Source organism: Nicotiana sylvestris, chromosome 2, assembly GCF_000393655.2.
Source record: "Nicotiana sylvestris chromosome 2, ASM39365v2, whole genome shotgun sequence".
Taxonomy (NCBI): Eukaryota; Viridiplantae; Streptophyta; class Magnoliopsida; order Solanales; family Solanaceae; genus Nicotiana; species Nicotiana sylvestris.
In genome coordinates this window covers 96,892,833-96,907,775 of record NC_091058.1, presented here as the reverse complement: position 1 = coordinate 96,907,775, position 14,943 = coordinate 96,892,833, and the positions used below count along the sequence as shown (strand labels likewise).

Sequence of the window (14,943 nt, the reverse complement as noted above, 5' to 3'; positions counted from 1 at the left end):
GAGGTTGTACAATGCCTTTGGCATCTTCTTCGCTGAAAGAAATGGCTCCCTCCGGAACATAATCCCAGTTGCGTTTTTCCCTCGTGGTAGATACTTTAGTGCATTTAATCATTGGTCTTTGGGGGACATCGACTCCTCCAATGATCATGTTGATCACGTGCTGAGGCTCCTCCTTTTCGACCTGTTTGTTGGCATCCCTATTCCTGAAGTGGTTTTTGGTCGATCACTCTCGGAGGTGCCCGTTGTTGAATAACTGGGCAAATTCTTCTCTTAACTGTAGGCAATCTTCGGTCTTGTGACCATGAGTGCCGTGATATTTACACATCAAATTGGGTTCTCTCTGGGTAGGATCAAACTGCAAAGGTCGGGGCCACCTGGTCTCTTTAATGCGTCCTACGGCTGACACGATGTTGGAGACGTCCATGTTGAAGTTGTATTCTGACAATCTCGGTGCTTCCTTGCTCTCAAGTGGCCTATTGAACCAATTTTTACTCATCAGGCCATGGCCACCAGGCCCTCGATCGCTTCTCTTCTCGTTCCTTGCGGGATGATGCCCGGACCTGTTTCCTATTCGATCTGTACTGTATGGTTGATAACGATCTCGGACCGGTCTTGTCTCTTGGTCAATGGCCCTTTTAGATCTATCATCGGCCCTAATAGGGTAAACAGATCCAGAAGGGGCCCCGAGTTGGTCTTCCTTGACCCAGATTTTTGACTGGTACCTATTGTGGACGTCATCCCAAGTTACTGCTGGGTACTCCACCAAATTTTGTTTTAGCTGCTGAGAGGCCAAGGAACTTCGGGGGTTGAGCCCCTGAGTGAATGCCTGAACGACCCATGCAACCATAGGTAGGTCCATCCATTCCATCTGGAACCTTGACACGAACTCCCTGAGCATCTCGTTGTACTTCGTTTGACCTTGAAAAGGTCTGACTTTCTGGTCTCAACCTTGATGGCCTCGGCATAGGACTTTACGAAAGCATCTGCAAGCATATCAAACGAATCAATGTAATTTGGGGGCAAGTTGTGATACCATATCATTGCTCTCTTGGACAAAGTCTCCCCAAACTTCTTCAGTAACACCGACTTATTCTCATCGTCTTCCAGATCGTTCCCCTTGATTGCGCATGTGTAGGAGGTCATATGATCATTTGGATCCGTGGTCCCATTGTGTTTGGGGGTGTCGGGCATATCAAACCTCTTTGGGATCAGCTTTGGTGCCGCCCTTGAAGGAAAAGGTTTCTGGATAAATTTTTTGGAGTCCAGTTCTTTTAGTATCAGGGGTGCACCCCCGATCTGATTGACCCTGGAGTTGTATGTTTCCATCTTCTTGTCATTAGCCTCATTCTTTTTCTCACCCGACTCCACTCGTTTTGTCAACTCTTCGAGCAGCTTCATCACCTCGGGATTTATCCCGAGCTCGGCTTCACCCGGTCTCTCGATAATTTGTTCATCTTTTCGAGTGCTTTCCCGGGATCGTTTGGGCTCGACCCTATTAGGGGCGTGACTTTGATTCTACAGATGCGCTATTGTCGCCAATTGAGCCTGCAACATTTTGAAAATTAGTCGCAGGCTCACCACATTATCTTCGCCTTCATGTGCTTCTCGAGCTATTGGTCGGGGTTATCCGCGAACACTATTTTTGGGATCAGTTGGCAAATTCATGTTGATGGACACCTGCGAGTTAGCATCGACCGGATCGGCAGCTAGGACATTGTTGGGATCTGTAGGAGGCATATTGTTACTGGGCACCAAATTATTATTTTCGTCATGATGGCCCGACTCAGTGTCAATGTTTAAGTAAGCAAACTGAGAGTTTGACAATTTTGGGCTGACTTAAAATTAAGACTTCAAAGAACAAGCGTAAAATAGGGTGTATTATGGAGATTCATATCAAATCACCACTATTATCTTCAGCCCCACGATGGGCGCCAAGCTGTTTACACCCAAAATTGGTTAATAATTAAATTTGTATGCGATTTTAAGGATATGTGATTTAATCCAATACGAACAATTATGGATATCAAATAAACGAGTTAGAAATGAAATAAACGTTCAAACCAGTTGAAATGTTATGGCCAAACCTGAAATTAGACTGATTAATGACCTCGTCCTCGGTTGGACCCTCAATTCATACCCAGTCGTGAATGAAGAACAGAACAAATGAGCAAAACTTTAACAATAGCTAAAAGGCAGAAAACAAAAATTGCTTTGATTTGCGTGTTACGATGTGTCTTACAAAAGAAGAACTTCCCCTTTATATAGTAGGAGAGTTTCACCCCAAGTATAAATCTAAAAAAGGTAAAAATCTTCCTTTTCTGGTAATTACTGATCCATAATCGACATCGAGCGAGATCCATGCCATGATATCCGGTTGAGTGCGAATGTTATGGCCCTCTATCTGTCATATATAACCGTTTACCATATTTCCCGAGGTTTTAGAGCTCATTCTTGGCCCGGGGCGCGTCGTTTTACCATACCCGATGACAAGCACATCGTTTACTCTTCCTAGATCTCGATACGAAGGGTCTCTAACCTCGATTACAATCTCGTGCATCCGTGCCCTTCCTCCATTTTCTCATCAGAAAATCGGGGTAAACATTACCCCCGATTTTACTCGTACACAATGTCCTTAATTTATCACTTGACGATGATAAATCATTGCAATTTATTATTAAAAAAATATTGATTGAGTAAGTATTTTCCAGTACAACCACTGGCTCCCAGATAGTTGTGCGTTGAGCATTTGTGCCTCGGATATTTAATTAAAAAAATAGAAGATGATCTATCTCTGCTATTAACACAACAAAGAAACAAATTAGTTTTCGAATTTACTTATGGAATGAATCTAGACATTTATTAGTAATTTAAAAAATGAAACTATAAATCTCAATGACATAGCAAACAAAAACGAATTACCATGCAGTATTTTCAAAGTATAGAAGCCTAAGAGTGTGTTTGGTATGAAGGATAATGTTTTCCTAGAAAATATTTTCATAGAAAATGAGTGATTTTATCGCTTAATTTTTCTCGTTTGGTTGGTGAGCGGAAAATTTTTTCTGGAAAATATTTTCTAGTGTTTGGCTAGAGAGTAGAAAATATTTTTTTATGCTACTCTCCTCCCTCACCCCCCCTCCTCCACAAATAGCCAACATTTTCAGGACTCTATTTCCTTCAAGAATTTAATCATTCTTTTAAAAATTCACACAAACCCAAAGGAACTAATGTACTACTTTACTTTTTTACGCAAAAATAACATTGAAATTTGTGCTCCATAACTAAAAAGAAAATACTCTTTTTTTGGTTGAAAAAGAAAGTACTCTTTCTACAACATGAAAATAAAGTACTCATTTTATTGAAATAAAAGAAAATGCTCATTTTGTTGAAATGAAAAAAAATGCTCATTTTGTTGAAATGAAAAAAAAAAAAATTTATATCATGAAAAGAAAGTGCTTTTTTGTTGAAATGAAAGTAAATATTTTTTCTACATGAAAAGAAAATATTTTTTTGTTAAAATGAAAAAAGTACTTTTTTATATCATGAAAAAAAACTTATTTGTTGAAATGAAAAAAAAATCTATCTTTAACATGAAAAGAAAGTACTATTAATAATATTTTTATTTAGAGTATGGGTGGGGTGGGGTGGGGGTTGGGGTGTGAGTGGGTTGGTGGGGATGGGAAATATGGTGGGGAAGGTTGAAGGAGAGACTAGAAAATAAGGAAAAAACAAACTTATCCTGGTAGAATATTTACTTAGAAAATTTATAGATTCTTTAAGGTTGTTTGTATATGGGACAAAATCTAACCAAGCAAGAATCTGCGTGAAGAGAGACGGCAGTGTCATTTGGGCCGAAGCCGTATTCGTACCATGCTATAGCGACGAGCACCTTGGCTAAGGCCGAGGTCGCGTACTCAGAATACTTGTACAGTGAATTGGATATTACGGCGTTTCAGGGGGTCAATCTGTCAAACAGTTAAATGACTTAGGTACTCTGGCTAATGGCCGGTGTGTAAAAGAGAATACCTAGTATATATACTAGGTGAGAGAACGAAAGAAGGAGGGGGACACATACAGACATTTTTCTCAGAAAGAAAGGAGGATCTTCATCACTTTCTCCTTGCTAAGGAGAAAGGAGAAAGGAAGCTCAAAATCTCAACATACATCTTTAGTCTCATCATATCAAATGTACGGGAGTCAACCTCGTTCAAGAATGGTGACCCTTTTAATCTATGTATTCTTTATTATCATTCGATGTTATGAAAATCACCATCCTTTTCTTGCATTACGGGATTCAATTATTGCTATGGTTAAAATTCATGTTTAGCTATGGTTGTTTGTTCTTATCTCATATATCAGATCTAGGATAAATTTTCTTTGGCTAGGATTACCTCAAATCTTCCTATTTAATTAGTTTATAAAAAAAATTAACACTTTTTTAGTCAAACAATTTGGCGCGGTCTGTGGGGATTTTCTAGCCAAAATTTTAGTTTCCTCTAGATCTGAAGTCAGCCAGAGTTTCACTTCCCGGTTGTCGTAGCCTCACCCTCTCAATATAAACACCAACTTGAGAAAGTTGTAGGAAAGCTTTTGAAATAACCAAACCAACTAGGGTCATGTCTTTGCATGAAATCAAAATTATCTGATATCTATACAAAATCCACGTCTTGCTGTAGCGATGGGTTTGGTACGTCGTGAGTATGAGTTGTCAAAGTGGGATTACGGCCACTGTGCACTAAGCATGTCCGCAATCCTGTTTTCTATATTAATGTTAGACACCGATCTATACTTCCATCTCTTAGGAAGGGACGATAGCCTATTGTGTAATTCTTTGAAATAACTAGGTTTCCTGCCTTATTTTTGTACCCGTACATACAGAGTATAACTTATGTTTCCCTTATTTTTGTGCACATCGGACGGGATCGGACTGGGACTCGAGCTCGAGATCCTAACGAGAAAAATAAATTGTCAGCCCATAAGAATCCCAGACATGACTAACGGCGAAGCTAAACATGAGGCTACCAAATCTGAAGCCGTCATTCGAGTACGGGATAAAATGAGTCATCCTACAGCGCCCCTCTCCCCTCGCCAACCTATCAGGTCAAGGTAACACACGATTTCGTTTGGGTTTAACTTGTTATTTTTCTTTTTTGGATTGGGATAGGAACACGAACATTATTCCTGGTGCACAAACAAGGAACAAACGCCACAAAAACGACACACCAGGAATACGTTTCGCACTATATCATCTCGCAGGCGACGGTCAAGCAAAAACCTCCACACCGTACCATATTACAAATAACATACAAATGGCTCAAAACAAGCCGACATTATTAAGAAACAATCTCCATAACCTGGGACTGAGTGGTGAGCCCATGGAACGTACAGTCTCTCCAACACAGGCAGAACATGAACTAGAAAAGCTTCCACATATGCTCACCATGACAGTCCTACGCCAATTCAGCCGACTAAATATTATGAATCACGTCCGAACTTCGTCTGAATTAATCAAGTCCCGGGGTGCCCAGAAGCCCAAGCAATAAGTTCATCGCCCGTCCCGTCAACGGCCTCTCCAGGCCGAGAAATGAAAGGACTAGATAAATTGGGACTCCACCAACGCATACAAACTATGCAACAATGCATAATATTCTCCAATGAAAGCAAGAGTAAATAAATTGGGACTCATCTCGACGCATGCATAAACGATACAACAATGAGTAATATTCTCCAATAAAAGCAACGTTGCCTGCGACATTCTTACCACTTCACCGAACCAGCACATCGCCAAGTGAAAGTAAAATTCGACCTCATTCGAACTCATCAAAGGTGACAATTCAACCTCGTTCAAATTTAAACCCTTACGGCCCCCGACTGTCACTAAGTGAAAGTCAAATTCGACCTCGTTCGAATTTACACCCTTACGGCCCCCCGTTGTCGCTAAGTGAAAGTAAAATTCTACCTCGTTCGAATTCATCATGGGTCACAATTTGACCTCGTTCGAATTTATGACCTTACGACCCTCGGTCGTCGCCAAGTGAAGGTAAAGTTTGACCTCGCTCGGACCCATCACGGGTCACAATTCGACCTCGTTTGAATTTACACCCTTACGGCCCCCAGTCGTCGCCAAGTGAAGGTAAAGTTCGACCTCGCTCGAACTCATCACAGGTCACAATTCGACCTCGTTCGAATTTACAACCTTACGGTCCCCAACCATCGCCAAGCGAAAGTAAAATTCGACCTCATTCGAATCAACAAGCCAAAATTTGACCTCACTCAAATGAATAACAGGTTACAATTTGACCTCGCTCGAATTTACACCCACACGGTCCCCGACCATCGCCAAAGAACAAAATTTGACTTTCATTCAAGTTATCAAAGTTCAACCTCGCTCAAACTAACAAAGTACAGTTCGACCCCGTTCAAACAAACAAGATGAAATCCTGCCTCATTCGAATCAGCGAACTAAATTCGACCTCATTCAAATTCCCAATTAAAAATCAGGGACTCATCACGGGGAAATCTGAAAAAAAAAATTCAAAAAAAAAGAGAAGAGAAAGAAAATAAAAAGATATGCAACCAAAAGCAAAACAACTGTCTTATTCAGAAGATGTGCATATGCAACAACGCCTTACAAAAGGCCAAAAAGGTCCCCGAAAAAAGTAAAAACAAGCAACAACAAAAGAACAAAAAAAAAGCTAAGTACAAAAAGCTACAAAAACTCCATTCAGCCCCATCTCCACCATCGTCATTTCAAGCATTGTCATTATCAGAAGGAAGCCCATCCTCAATTTCAGCACCCCTAGCGGCCTCCGATGTTGCAGGGTCATAATCGCATGCAAGATGAGCCTCGCGTGTCTTCACCCGAGCATCTTCAAAAGTGGCCTCAGGAATGCTCCCCCCTCTCACAAACCCTTATATATATCTCGTTGGGCCGTAGCATGGACCCATAACTCGTACTAATGGTAGGGGATAACAGCTGAGGCAGATTCTTGAGGGGGGGCCTGAGCCAACAGCTGCGCCTTCTCGGTCTCAAGAGCCACAACTTGATCTCCCAGGTTCGATTCATCCCGCTCGAGCTCACTGATCTGCTCCTCGAGCCTTGCCTCTTTTAGTGTGGTCGTTGCCCTCTCAACTTCCCGCTTAGACCTAAGGATGCAGATAGTGTATTCCAGCACCGCTGCCCTTGCCAAAGCCGCTACTCGGGCTCCCTCGGCCCTCTACAACTCGGCCACCTTCCTTTCCAGCTCAGTCACCTTCTTCGTCCACTCTGCACTCAGATCGGCAACTCTAGTGGTATTCTGCTCAAGCTCGGCCGCAAAGACAATACCTTTGCTTGAATATCCTCGCATTCCACCGCAACCCCTTTGCCCAACTCGAGCTACTCATGTTTGTCCCTAAGAAACCTCTCAAGCTCACTACATCTGCGGATAGACGACATCAGATCCTCGTCCATCTTCTCCAATTCCTCCTTGAAGTGATTAGGAGCTACCGCCCGCCCTAAGCTGCGTGTGCATCTCACGACACCTGTAGTTATATCGAAGATATTTTGTGGCCATTTTCAGAAAAACATCGGCCCGTGTCTCAGCCCGATGAGCACTCTCGATTTCCAGCATGTAAGTCTAAAAAAGAAGAGGAAGGATCAGCGAAAGCAAATGGAACAAAACAATGATAATAGCAAAAGGAAACTCACCCTTAAGGCCATCCCAGCCACGCCGTGTGACAGATTAGAATCACTATTCTCCCGAAGAGACCTGCTTTTGGCAACAGAGCACAGAAGGTCAAATTGGGGCACCAAGTCCACCGTGTCCTCCAACAGGTTAAAGTTTGATAGAATTTCGAGCACACAGGAAGGACCTTCTGCCCTCACATCGACCCTGGTAAAACCTTCCTGGAACATCCTCATATCCTCAGGATCAATCTCGGAATCAGATTCGTAATCATCTACCACCACGCCTTTCAACCTCTCATTAGCCGAAGAGGGGGCGCGGCCCTGTCGAGATGATGATGGGCGGGCTCAAAACAATCGCAGCGGCCTCTAAACTCTACCCCCTGCCATAGAGACCTCTTCCATGACCAAAATAGGTGTCGCCTCCACACCCAGGCCAATATCACCACCAGCTTTAGATACCGCCAAAGTAGGGTCGCCCCTCGAGGATGTTTCAACCAAAGATGCCCCCTCTGACAACCTCCGCCACTTTGACGGTGCCTCTTCACCACTGTAATGAGAAGGTTCATCCGTTGAATGGACTATGGGAACTGAAGTGTCCGGTCGAGGAGCAACCTCTGAACGAACAGGTTCAGTCGGGGATGCGGTCCGCCAAGCAACCAAACTTTGGATGCCCTCCTCCACAGTTGTCCTTGGAACAGGCCGGGTAGAGGAAGCCGGTTGACGAAAAGCAAGAGCAGGAGCCCTCTCCCTTCTCACTCTCATACGACCTGCCAATGAGATAAATTTGACCAAACAGAGATATAAGGTAAAGGAAAATACGGAGCAAAGAACAAACCGACTAAGACCAAAATGAGCTGACTCACCAGCGGGAGGTTTGTGCCCAAACCTCCCATAGAAAGGTGCCTATTCACGAATCCCCATCGTGTGGGACAAAATCGAGCTCACCCACTCGCGAATATTAGAAACTTGCGGAAAAGGTACTCTCTCGGTTGCAAAAACAAAAACAAACACTCGAAGGTCACTAAAGGGAGACGACCAACAACCATGTTACAAAAATATATAATATAATAAAAGGAAAGGGAGACCTATGGGCGAAATTCCACATCTCGGGAAACCCCGCAAGGTTCGATACCATGTGCTCTATTCGGACGTAGAAGAAGTTCTCCCAAAAGCGGTGATTGGCCTTGCCATCCATCTTTACTACTAAACCCTTGGTTCCTCGGTGACGCATGTGAATCATCGTGCCCTTATGAAAAAGGGGGGCGAAGAGGTGAAGCATATGTTGCAGAGAAATTTCGCGATCGACCAACTCCGTGTATTTGATAAGCATAAGGAAGAGTTTGTATACATACGGAAAGAGTTAAGCTGGACACACCTCGTAGAAGCGGCATAAGTCCACCGCCAAGGAGGGAAGGGGAAGCATGTATCCAATGACAAATGGATATGCGTAAAACGCGCAGTAGCCCTGGCGGTGTATGTGCACTATGTCTTGACCTGCCGTAACTAGTTCAATGTGATCAGGGATTCCCCATTTGGCTTTGAACACCGTGAGTGTCGCAACATCCATCATAGAAAAAATATGTTTCGGCTCATCCCCAGCAGGGCTATTGAAGTCCGTCCTCGCCTTCCCTGGGCGGGTAACCACCTCACTTATCGTCCTCGCCAAATCCACTCCCTCTTCGAGTAGGGGTGTATCTTTTTCTGGCATAGTGGCACCAATGACTCTCTCAAGGTTGGAGGATGCACTAGCCATCTCTTTTTGATTGCGAGAATCGGGAATAATAAGGGAAAATGGTAGAGGCCACAAGAATTTTTAACAGAAAGGGAAATGTGAGAAACTGAAGGAGAAGAAGAAATGCTTCGAAAATCTCTCTTGAGAGATTGGGAAACACAACATTCAAATGTAAGATTTTCCCCTACTTATAGGGATATAAGTACCTTGAGCGGGAAAACCAAATGCCGCCATTTTTGAAAATGGAAAGGGCACGGGAAACGATGCAATGCATAGGAAACATGCGCCATAATGACGCATGAGGAGTTTTAATGACATTCTGAACTAACGTAACGATTTGATGCAGCTCTCGAAATGTCACGTCGTTACCTGCCAATGAGGTACTCGCCCATCGCCCAAAGTGTTCAGATTTCTCACAACTTTCGAATCGACAGAGTCCGCCCATCGAGCTCGCCAAAAGATGACCCCAATAGGCTGAGGGATTAACTTTATGGGTCAAAATCTATCCAAGCAAGAATCTATGTGAAGAGGGACGTCAGTGTCATTTTGGCGGAAGCCGTATTTGTACCACGCTATAGCGACGAGCACCTCGGCTAAGGCCGAGGTCGCATACTCATAATACTTGTACAATGAATTGGATATTACGACGTTTTAGGGGGTCAAGCTATCAAACAGTCAAATAACTTAGGTACTCTGGCTAATGACCGGTGTGTAAATGAGAATACTTAGTATATATACTAGGTGAGAGAACGAAAGAAGGGGGGACACATACAAACATTTTTCTCAGAAAGAAAGGAGGATCTTCATCTTTTTCTCCTTGCTAAGGAGAAAGGAGAAAGTAAGCTCAGAACCTCAACATAAATCTTTAGTCTCATCATATCAAATGTACGGGGGTCAACCACATTCAAGAATGGTGACCCTTTTTATCTATGTATTTTTTATTATCATTCAATGTTATGAAAATCACCATCCTTTTCTTGCATTGCGGGATTCAATTATTGCTATGGTTAAAATTCATGTTTAGCTATGCTTGTTTGTTCTTATCTTTTATCTCAGATCTAGGATAAATTATCTTTGGCTAGGATTTACCTCAACTCTTCTTATTTAATAAATTATAAAAAAACTTAACACTTCTTTAGTCAAACAGTTTGTGTCACTTATATTTTGCCTGTTCGATCGCCAATTTTTTTTAATAATTACTTATATATGGACGATGCATGACTAATTTTATTGAAAAATGGAAGGGTAATCACGTACATTCTTGCTTAGGCAGCAAGTTAAGTGACATGTTACAAAATTTTGTTTTCTGTTATGAATAAAATTGTACTTAGAGTGAATGTCTATCTTTTAGAGAGTTTATTACTTTGTGGCTAAGTCATTTTCTCCTATAAATAGAGGGGTCTTACCCTGATAGGTTTTCAATATCTTTGCCTTATGTTTTGATGATCTAATAAACTTAATGTCAAGAACCAGATAGGGAACCTGACTCACTTGGATTACACTGCATCTAACGGATTCCAGCCAAATATGAACTTGCTATAGCTTCAGGAGGTAGGAACCCAAACAAGGACCTGATCTTGTAGGTTCCTCATGGCAGTACAAAGTCAATTGGACACAGCTGGAAACGAAGATTCTACCGCACTACACTGTTTCCAGCGCCCACTCACTCTCTGACCAACTAAAGTGATCATATCACTTCAAGTGATGTGATCAAGGTGTACCTACAATGAGTTTGTACAAAACATCATTCAGTGGACTCAACTCAAGACAATCTGGGGAGTGTGCACAAGAACCAGATTAGGAACCTGATCCCTGGGTGCTCCCCTGACAGAAGTACAAGTCAACTATACAGCTGGAACGCAACTGCAGAAAGTGACGGTCCGCAACTGTACAAAGAGGAACACAACAGAGACCTGGTCCCTTAGGGTTCTCTAACAGAAGTACAAGTCAACTACAGCTGGAAAGCAACTACAAAAAGTGACTGCCTGCAACTAAGGGTGTTCATCAGTCGGTACGGTACGGTATTTAGACATTTTAGTTCGGTATTCGGTTTCTTAAAATCCTATACCAATACCGTACCTAATTAAATTCGGTATGGTTCGATTTTTATCCTTTCGGTTTATTCGGTTTGAATACTAACTAGTGCATAGAGCCATACACTCTAATATTCTTAATTAAAGTACTCAAAAATACAAAACTGAAAATGTTTGTTAACAAAACCTTTGTCCAAAACTAGCAAATATTGACCCAAATCGAGAAAATTATATACAAAAGAATATTTGATCATGAGAAATGTCTTGTTACTTGTTTAGAGTTAATTGATAAACTTTGAGAATAAAGGAAAGTAAAATTTTAGATATTTTTTATTTATGTTATAATTGATAATATGTATTTTGTGCAATATAATATATATTTTGGTATGGTATCGATATTTCGGTATTTAATTTTAAAATACCATACCTAATACCAATTTTTTTAAAAACTTAAACAAAATACCATACCAAATACCAAAATACCGTATACCAAATACCAAAATTTTCGATTTCAGTACGGTAATTCGATATTTACCAAATTATGCCCAACCCTACCTGTAATAGTGCAGCAGACAGTGCAGCAGTCACTTTCCATTGAGATTGTACATCACAATTGTGAATTGACATCATTAAGGTAATGTCTTGTGTAGTATAAACCTCATGCAATGCACAAGATTCAGGTTCAACACTTGCAAATACAAAAAACGAAAATTCTCTCAAGTGCTCAAGAGCCTCTCTCAAGAACAAAGCTGATGCAACCTCAAGGACCTGATCCAAGATTGATGATATCTTAAGTCCTTAGAGTTGTTGAGTCTTTGTTATGTGTTCTTCATTGTAACTCCTATCCGGCTTTCTTAGAAGCGTTGATTAGGAAACCTTTGTAAATCCGTAAACTCCCTGAGTTTATGTTGTGGCTAGGTTTAGTGATAAGCAAAAGCCTCTGTAATCGTAGTGTGACAAAGTGGCTTGTGGTGGAAACATTACAAGTTAGTCAAAGCCTTTGTAACTAGGATATTTATAGAGTGGCTTGTGATGAGAGCATCACAAGTTAGTTGAAGTCTTTGCAATAGGGTTATTGTAAAGTGGCTTGTAATTGAGAGATTGCAAGTTAGTGAAGTTAAAGTCTAAAGGTGTAGGTCGTGGATTTTTTATCCCCTTGTGTGGGATTTTTCCACGTAAAAATCCTCTGCCTTATTTACATACAACTTTACTAGCATTCACAACAGAACCCCATATAGGACCAGGTGCTCTCTTATTCGGTGGACTCATACAAACATAGCACTGTACCAAACTGATATAAGACCAGATCGCTATACAGTTTTGTTCATCAGTATTTTCAGAGGAAATGCATAGAGAACCCGGTTCTCTATACAGTCTATTGGACGCACAGTCTTTAATAATTGGTCTCAGAGTGGGTTCCTCCTATCAAACCAACACCTAGGAAGGATCCTCATGGCTGCTCCACCAACTTATGAAAGAAGAAAACCAAAGAAGGAAAAGTACCTGGTACTTAAAGCTGATAACAATTATTCGAGTGAGGAAGACACTGACATGACCTACTTAACCAAAAGGTTTTAGAAGATGGTTAGAAGAAATGGAGAAGTGCTAAAAAGGGACAGCTCTAACAGATCAAAGAACAATGATCTTTGTTACAAATGTGTAAAGGATGGACACTTCATGAAAAGTTGTCCTCTCTTGAAGCAAGAGTTCTCTAAGAATAAGTCTGAAAAATAGTTGAGAGGAACCTGATGCCCTTCAAGGACTTCAAGAAAAAGAGACATGCTTGCAACGTGGTGAAACAGGCTCTTGTATTTGGTGAGTCTAAAGATGAAACTGATGCTGGTGATAGCTCCATGATGACAAGTGGAGGCAAGGAAAATGAATATGACTCTACCTTTGCGTTGATGGCACAACCAGATGATGATGAAGATGATGATAATAAGGAGGTAAATTTTCAGGTATGTTCAAACAAATCTAAAATCCTACTCTCCTAAGAAACTCATGTCTTTAGCTAGTGTATTGATCGATGCCTATCATAGTCTTGTGGAGGATAGGGATTCCGTGATCTTAGAACTAAGAGAAGCTGAACAAACCAGAGATGACTTAGTGGCTGTAGTTATCGACCATAAGGAAACCATTAAAAACCTCAAAGAAGAAAGAAATGATCTCTTGATAGTAATTGCAGACCTAAGGGAAACAATAGATAGACCGGAGATTAAGTCAAAACCTGAAAATTCTGGAAAAGGAAAGGAGATAGCCAGTGAGGAACAATTAGGCTTGAAAATGAGTTAAAAGCTGCTAGAACTAGGATATGTGGTGAACTCGAGAAAAATAGGCAGCTTCAAGCTAAATTGAAGAAAGTAAGAAGTGATCTTGAGAAATCTCTCAAGTGGACCTGGTCCTCAGATGCTGCCACTTCCGTGTACTTCAACAATAGTGGAAACAGGCAGGGAATCGGGTTCCAAAAGGAGAAAACTCCTTACAACCCTCACAGCAAGTATGTCACAGTTCCTGATAACTGGTTGTGTACCCACTGTAGGAACAATGGGCACTTCAAAGAAAATTGCCACGCTAGGGCTAATCTGTTCAGAAAAATAAAGTGTTTACTAACAAAGTGACTAGTAACAGGGGACCAGATACCGCTCGCAAGAAACCAATGTTGCCTGCATGGACTAGAAAAGCCCTTATCCATCCCTTTTATCATAACAATGGACCCAAACTAGTTTGGATTCCTAAATCTAACCCATAATTTAGATGTGCAGGGAACAGTAGGAGGAAGCGGACTGTAATGGACCATGAACAGTGGATGCTCAAAACACATGACTGGAAGCACCATGGACTCTCTCTCATTGAAAGACTTGTAAGAAGGTAATGTATCCTTTAGAAAAAAGGGTACATTCTCGGTGCTGGAAAAGTTGGAAAATCGCTTTGACACTCAGTTGAATGTGTCTATGTGGATGGCCTGAAGTACAGTTTCCTGAGTATCTCTCAAATCTATGATAAAGGGATCAATGTAGAGTTCTTATCAAAAGTGTGCACAGTTACCAATCTGGTAACTGGCGAAGTGGTCTTAGTAGCCAAAAGACACAAGAACATCTATGTTGCTAACTTTTGAATCTCTACAAGCTGGTGATATGAGATGTTTGAAGTCAGTTGATGATGACGCAGAACTTTGGCATAGAAGATTGGGGCATGCAAGCTTCTCACTTCTAAATAAATTGATTCAAAAGGACCTGGTTCGTGATCTTCCGCATTCAAGATTCACCTGAAACACTGTTCTTAGAAAAAAGGATGAGACTTACGAGGTATTTTTGGCCTTTGTCAAGAAGATCCAAGTTAAGATGGAATTGAAGGTAGCATGCATCAGATCTGACCATGGGATAGAATTTGACAATGCCAAATTTGATGAGTTTGCAATGAAAATGGGATCACTCACAACTTCTCAACACCAAGGACTCCACAACAAAATGGTGTTGTTGAAAGAAAGAACAGAACTCTAGAAGACATGGCAC

At 41.5% G+C, this 14,943-nt stretch overlaps 1 protein-coding gene across 1 annotated transcript; it reads right to left on the bottom strand.

Annotated features, from left to right (window-relative positions):
• Nucleotides 1–223: 223 nt before the first annotated feature.
• Nucleotides 224–1,398, bottom strand: LOC104232601 (uncharacterized). Its single transcript, XM_009785848.1, has 2 exons — nucleotides 919–1,398; nucleotides 224–826 (listed from the first exon to the last, which is right to left on the bottom strand). The coding sequence occupies exons 1-2, from the start codon at nucleotides 1,396–1,398 to the stop codon at nucleotides 224–226; spliced, it is 1,083 nt and encodes a 360-aa protein (XP_009784150.1).
• Between the last annotated feature and the right edge of the window lie 13,545 nt (nucleotides 1,399–14,943).